Source organism: Callionymus lyra, chromosome 9, assembly GCF_982586985.1.
Source record: "Callionymus lyra chromosome 9, fCalLyr1.hap1.1, whole genome shotgun sequence".
Lineage (NCBI taxonomy): Eukaryota > Metazoa > Chordata > Actinopteri > Syngnathiformes > Callionymidae > Callionymus > Callionymus lyra.
Window position 1 is genome coordinate 12049022 of NC_141826.1, and position 7243 is coordinate 12056264.

Below are 7243 nucleotides of genomic sequence, written 5' to 3' on the forward strand. Positions count from 1 at the left end.
CAAGGACTTATCAGGCTGCTACTTGATCTTGAACGTGTGGGCGTGTCAGCAGCACATTTCCTGGAGATATGTTGCACATGAGCGGGAACGATTGGCACTCAGGATGCGTTTGACAGCTCACTCATTGTTTGGTAAAATGAAATTCTGAACTGGAAAAAAAAGTTTGAGGGAAAGGCTGAAGCTATTGGAAGAACAACTATATTATGTGCTAATCGAATGTTATTAATCAATTATATAACGTAACCACCCAGAAAAATACATTCATGCAACTTCCATTGCATGAAATTCTAAAAAGAGCTTTTATTGATCACCTTGAACGAACTGCCGTCCTCACCAAGAACCGTCTGGACTTTCGATGGTGTGTGAGTTGTCCACTCCGCAAACTCCTCACACTAACATTTGACTGTAATAAGTTGAGAATTCTACGAACTCTGAAGCCTCAAAAACACATACCATAATAACTGTGAGTTCTGGGAGACCATTTTTTTTCAACCCTGGCTGACGTTTAATCGCTGAAAGTTTATCGGCCACTTCATCAATCAGCTGTTGAGTTCGCTGGCAGTAGATGACTCCGTCAAGATGCACCGATCACACAGAAAGAACACATTTATATAAGATAGAAGATAGTTCTTCAAAAAACAGTGAAAACAGATCTTTTACAAACTCATGCTAAATGAACATACTTGATTTAAAAATGTATTTCAAAGGGTGTAATGTCTTTAATATTACACATTGGGTGTATACATGCCTGGATATGAAACACACGTTTAAAAACCAAAATAACAAAGAAAAAGAGAAGAAAAGAGGAGAGAAGAAAGTGAGTTCAGGTGGATTGTAGGCCTTACATTTTCCAAAAGGACCTGGAATTATCTACAAAATCCTAATTAATAGGTATTAAATATAGTTCAAATTTAATTGAAATTTGACTCATTTTTAATTTTCAATGGCCTCCCTTTGTGCCTCTCCATTGAAACAACATTATATCATATCACATGTGTCACTTGTTTTCAGTACCTATAAGAAAAGGGTTCTTCTCTACAAAATAGTCAAAGAACAAATTTCAAGTATGACATTTAAGTTTACCTCTTCATTTGGTTTCATTCTAACGTTCAAAATGATCGTTCAAATTCAGATATATATCGGACAATATAACTGTAGTCTACGTAAAGATCATTGTGAACTGTAATCTTTGGCAACATGTATGACGCACTGGTACAGGTATTAGATATAAGGGACCCACAGGGCCATTGTATTTAAGTGTGCATTTTCAGTGCAAACCTGATGGTCTTTATGCTGTTCGTTCTCAGTATGTACACAATGAACTTCCCTAGTTGTACTAAAGTAGCAGATAGGATAGTGTTTAAGTATCAGTCTGCTACAGGCCTCTGTAAGACATTAAAACGCATAAGAAATCTCTGTTAAGTCTGATAAGTTTGTCTGAGTTATATAATTCTGAAAGTAATAGAATTGGTGGATCGGTCAATGTTTCAAATAATTTCTTTGTACATTATGTTCTAGTATTTTACAAGTGTTGAGTAAGAGATCAACAGGTCTCAATGGCAATTTCCTGGTTAAACTTATATAGATAAAGCAAGATTTCCTGTACCACAACCCAACATTTGTAAAATACTATTAACAAAAATACCAATTGATGATCACACTATGGATGATTTTCCAGCACAACATACTTTTCTCGTAAACAAACTCAAACATATTAACAAAGAAACAATAAACACAATTATTACAAGAACTTGTACGGAGTGAGTCTTCTGTGCTTTGGCAGGAACCTCGCAATCGATTAAAGCTCCTTCCAAATACTCTGAAAGACGGATCTGACTTGGAAAGCACTTCACTTTGTCTAGATCTGGAAGATTAATATTTGACTCGTTGACGACGTGAAGCCATTTGTGGTCACAACAGTTGAAGTTGTTGCCACTTATGTGCAGAACACTGAGGTTGAAGGATGAAGCACAGATGAAGGTGGAGTTTAAAGATGTAAAACGGTTGTTGCTAATGTCCAGTTCTCTCAGGGGTGAGTGAATTAATTTAGAAGGCAATGCGTCCAGGTTGTTCCTGGATAAGTCCAGATAAGTCAAGGCTGGCATTGGAGGGAAATACAGTCGGGAACTGGTCAAGTTGAGTTCACCGAGTGTCAGTGATCGAAGGGTAATCCGAACACCCTCAAATGCACCTTCCTCCAGCTGCAGGTTTGGATTCACTGCCAGTTCCAGAGAAACCAGTGATGTATTCCAAAACGATTTCGATTGAAGAACCTTTATATTGTTCCTTTGAAGGTTCAAATGAACGAGACCCATTAATTTCCACAAAGCAACACATTGTGTGTCGGTATGAAAATATCGCGTGGCGGCGCAGGGTGTTATGGAGTTCTCCTCCAGGTTCAGAGTCTCTAGCTTTGCCAGTTTTTCCAGAAGGGTCGGGGTGATGGAAGTCAGCCCGTTGCTTTGTAGATCGAGATGTTTTAAAGATGGGAAAATAACCGGCCGGTAGTTTTCACTGTAATTCCTGACATTCCAGGCGATGCTTCGCAAACAGTTGAAGCTGAAGTTAAGGGTCTGCAGCGACCCGAGAAGACCGAGGGTTTCGAGCGGGAACGACGTGAAGTGGTTGTAGCTGAGGTCGATGTGGATCAGTGGCATCGCTCTGTAGATGGAATGGAGGGTATTTTTGCGAACCGCCAGATCCTTTCTCAACACCTTGTCATGAAGAGAATTGGCGTGCGACACCATCGAAGCTTCCGATTTTAGGACACCGATCGTGTTGTGCTGCAGGTAAAGATACCGCAATCGGTTAATTTTGGGTATTATCGGGAAATAAAGGAGGTTGTTGAAACTGAGATCGAGGATCTCAAGTCGATACATGCGATGGTCCTCAACTGTGACGAAGAACTCCAAAGAGTTCCGGCTCAAGTTGAGGCGTTTTAATTGGTGCAATTTGAAATCGCAGATACGACGAAGGTTATTTCGGGCCAAGTCCAGGATTTCCAATTGACTCATGGGTTCGAAAGTCCCCGGATCGATGTCGGCGATCAGATTCCCGTCGAGCGCGACGTCCCTCAGCCGTTGGCTCTCCCTGAACAAGTCACGGGTGAGCCTCGTCAAAACGTTCCCGGTCATCCTCACCCGGAGGAGCTCGTGTTTGTTGCGGAGGAACTCTCTCATCACATCATCGCTCAGACCGTTCATCGATACGTCCAAGCTCCTCAACCGCCTGACAGATCCGAGGGCTTTGCTGTTGCTGCCAAGGTTGTTGTGGAGCGCATTTCGGGACAAATCCAGCTCTTCAAGTCGCGCCAGGTTTTCGAACGCTCGCTCCGTGATGAGCTCCAGCTGGTTGCAGCTCAGGTCCAGCTGCTTCAAGAAGGGCAGACCGAGTGTGCGCAACTGTCTGATGAAGTTATTGGACAGGTCCAATCTTCGGAGCCTCGCATCCAGATCCCGGGGGACGGCGGAGAGGTTCTGGTTGTTCCAAGATTGCTGCTTCAAATAAAACTTAATAAGTCATCATCGTGATAAGACCAGTCCGGCCAAACACCTTCAGGACTTCGATGAAAGTGGAAAACAGATTTTTTTTTTTTTTAACCTACCTTCATGTCTCCACCTGCTTGTCCAGATGTGTGAAGCACACGGCCCAGTGACCAAAGTAGAAGGAGATTTAGGAGCATGACCGTTTCCCTCTGCTTCTGTTGAACCACAGAGCTCACACTCTCAGGCTCTCCCTCTTACAGACAAGCTTCGTGGAAAAAAAAAAAAAAGGGAAGACACCAGCTGTGGGCACCAGATAGAAACTGAGGAAATCTAAATGTAGGAAATAAAAAACTGGACTTACCACAATTTTTTCATTTTAATTTCTTCTTAGAATCAATTGGTATTTTATCATGATATCATACAATGATATCTTAAGAGTGAACCCTTATTTGGTTAACCAATAACACCATCTTTATTTAATCCTTTTTTTTGGAAGTTTCTTTTATCTATTCATCAAGAACAGCTGCACTTGTTTTAAGTATTCTAAGAACAGCAGGTCCTGTTGTGTCGGGAAACAAATCCAAAGGGATAGAAATTCTTCCATTGTGTGGCATTGTCGGAAACCGTTTAAAAATAGCGCAGAAGGAACAAATACAGCGACAGTGTGGAGGCTGATGAAAGGAGGAGGGGACGCACGTGTCGTTCATTTGACTTCTTCTGGTTTTCATTTTGGATTTGTGTAACTTTAATGTTCCACTATTTAATAGAGGGGGTGAATCAAAAGGCAAATATAAAAAGTTCAAGCAGAAAAATGATTGGATAAACTTATTTGTAGCCGTTTAATTTAAGTTACAGTTATGAATGCTGGCAGTTGAAATCAACTGTAATCTCTACTACAATAGTACATCAGCTCTACGTGCCATGACATGTTCACGGAATCATTTGTTTCCGTATGATTTGCACGGTTTGAAAAGATACGATTGTTCTTATTTTTCATGAAAGTGGTTCATCTTAAGATCTCCAAAGTTTGAGTGGAATATCAATGAGGTTGGTAAACTAGGGATGTAACTGTGTGGTTACAAAAGTTACAAAAAGGTGAAGTTTCTCATTTTTATTATCGCTATTTTGTTTATGAAGTGTATCAATTGTTTTTTATGTTTCGTATTTACAGGACTGTCTTGAACACCTCAGATGAAACTGAAAACATACACAAAATAAAATCACAATTTTGTAATCAGCTTAAATCATAAGTGCACTGAAAAATAATGGAAAAGTCCACAAAAATGCCTTTTTTTAAGCTATTAAAAGACCAAAAGTAGACTGGAATTACCTCTAGAGAGTAAAGAAATGTCAATAGGGTGAGAAAAACTGAAATCTTCTCCCACGATTGCTCAGTTTGGCTGAACTTCCAGGTCTAGAAAGAGTTTTGATCGGCCAAACTTCTTCCAGTTAAGGATTATGGAGGCCACTGTGCTCTTAGGAACCTTGACTGCTGCAGAAATTCTTCTGTAACGTTGGCATGATCTGTGCCACAAGTCTGTCTCTGAGCTCTTCGGGCAGTTCCTTCGACCTCAAGATTCTTATTTGCTCTGACATGCATTATGAGTTGTAAGGTCTTATCTAGACAGGTGTGTTTCCTTATGAAGTCCAACCAGTTTAATGAAACACAACTGGACTCCAATGAAGGAGTAGAACCATCTTAAGGAGGATCAGAAGACACATGACTTAAATATGAGTCTCACAGCAAGGGGTCTGAATACTTCAGCTTTCCCTTTTAATACATTTGCAAAAATGTCTACATTTCTATCTTTTTTCTGTCAAGATGTGGTGCTGAGTGAACATTAATGAGGGGAAAAAATGATCTTAAATGATTTTAGCGAATGGCTGCAATGAAACAAAGAGTGAAAAATCGAAAGGGGTCTGATTACTGTCTGTACCCACTGTATATATATATACAATATATATATATATATATATATATATATATATATATATATATATAGTTTATGTATATCCCTGTTGGCGCAGTTATTTTTATACTCAAGTATTTTAAGCTTTATTTTCTTCATCTAAATATCTGGAACTAGTTCAAATATCTAAATTTAATAAGATATACCTAACAATTAGAGGTATAAACACTTAAATATAAGCTTTAGCAGTGTGTGTTTTTAATTATAATTCTATTTGTAAAATGTTCTCCAATGGGGGATGTGATCAAAATCTATTTTCTATCTGACAAAATAATGACTAGGTTATATCTGGGGACAGGCCTAAAATAAAACCAGCTCAATATTTACACATCTTTGTCCAGGATAAGTGGAAACAGTCTAAAACAGGACAGGAAGAGTAAATAAACAGAGCGGAGAGGTGAAGAAGGACGGTAGCTAAAACAGGCTAATGAAAGGGGGAGAACAAACATCGAGACACAAAGAGCAACCACGTTTATTTTAAACCTAATTTAAATCTTCTCGATGACATCACGTTGTGGCGTCGCCCGTAGGAATCTTCCCCAATTCAGCGCGGAGAAGCTTCTTGTGGCACGGAAGATTCGTTCCAAATTAAAAGCAGAGCCGATGTGTTTCATTAAAGCCACCAGCAGCAGCAGCAGCAGCAGCAGCGTCTTCAAAGCAGGAAGGAGATTAATCACCAGTCGTTCCAATGTGGATCCTGCACTTTGTGTTTTGATGACGATAATGATGATGTAGAGCGATGCTTAGCACGATCCGAAAATCCCTGAGGTCCTGCTCAAAGTTCAGATATGATTCACGATCAATCACGCCGGCTACAAGGGGACCGAATGTGTCCGTTCGGTCGGTGACAAATGACACATGATTTGTGATTTGTTTAAACAGTGCACGAGTAGGAAAGACATATTTTGGTGCAACAAGGGGATTAATGGATGAGATAATACTCGGGTGGATGGGGTTCAGTTCTGAAAGGAGTTCCTGGAAGTCAGGCTGAACATTCATTGTCCAGACATTTACACGGTGACAAATGTCGTGACTGGCTGTTTTATATCATATATAAACAACAAAAAAACTCACTCCCGCCACTTTGACTCAAAGTTATTGCTAGAAACGCTGCTGCCTTCAAGTTGTGTCGCAACATCCAGGGATAAATCTCTAGAAATCTTCTATAGCAACCCTAAAACAAAAGAAGAGTCACTCATTTTGGCAACAAAGCCATGTGGATGTTGTGTTTATAAATTCTCTTTTCATTAAAATATTTACATTAGAAAATGTGCTTAAGCCCCACCCACTGGAAACACTTTGTTTTCTGGAGATATCATATTGTTTACCATAACCACGCCCACTCTGCTGTGATTGGTCAAGCATTAAGGTTTGTCACTGTGTGTCATTAATCCCGGAAGTCTCCACCTTTAAAGTACTCTTTGTATAAACAAAGCAGGCCGTGATTACAGCTGGCTGTAGGAGGAGTGAAGCCATTATTACGTCATAATGGACTCTCGTAACCTCTCATTCGCCGAGATTTCAGACGGGAGAGAACTTTATAAAGTAATACATTCAAAACATGGTCATGATGAGGGACTTACAGCATCTTGGAGAGGAAGTAGATGATGATAAGTTGCCTTTTAAGATGTCATGAAAGTTTTGGGGTTATTTTGCCAACACAGATAAATGTGTGTAACTGAGATAAATGCTTCCCTTAACTTTCTTTTTAAGTGCAAAACTAAAATATTTATACATTTAAAAGTGTGTTTTCCAGCTTGTTGGTGACTCTTCGACAAAGTAATGCAG

General features: G+C 39.8%; 1 protein-coding gene across 2 annotated transcripts; it reads right to left on the bottom strand.

The window, feature by feature from the left end:
* Positions 1-506: 506 nt before the first annotated feature.
* On the bottom strand, positions 507-3762 carry LOC148071841 (transforming growth factor beta activator LRRC33-like). Of its 2 annotated transcripts, none has more exons than XM_087798949.1 (2): positions 3605-3762; positions 507-3494 (listed from the first exon to the last, which is right to left on the bottom strand). In XM_087798949.1, exons 1-2 carry the CDS (start codon positions 3680-3682, stop codon positions 1656-1658), a joined length of 1917 nt encoding a protein of 638 aa, XP_087655075.1. In that variant the 5' UTR covers positions 3683-3762; the 3' UTR covers positions 507-1655. The 2 variants fall into 2 exon arrangements, with proteins under 2 accessions (XP_087655075.1, XP_087655074.1); XM_087798948.1 differs by having other exon boundaries at positions 507-3497.
* Positions 3763-7243: the final 3481 nt, after the last annotated feature.

Excerpts from the sequence above, each read along its gene's own strand:
- LOC148071841 (XM_087798948.1), bottom strand. The coding sequence starts at position 3,682 with ATGCTCCTAAATCTCCTTCTACTTTGGTCACTGGGCCGTGTGCTTCAC. Across the intron at positions 3,498-3,604 it reads AAGCAGGTGGAGACATGAAG|CAGCAATCTTGGAACAACCA; the intron begins GTAGGTTAAAAA and ends TTTTATTTGAAG.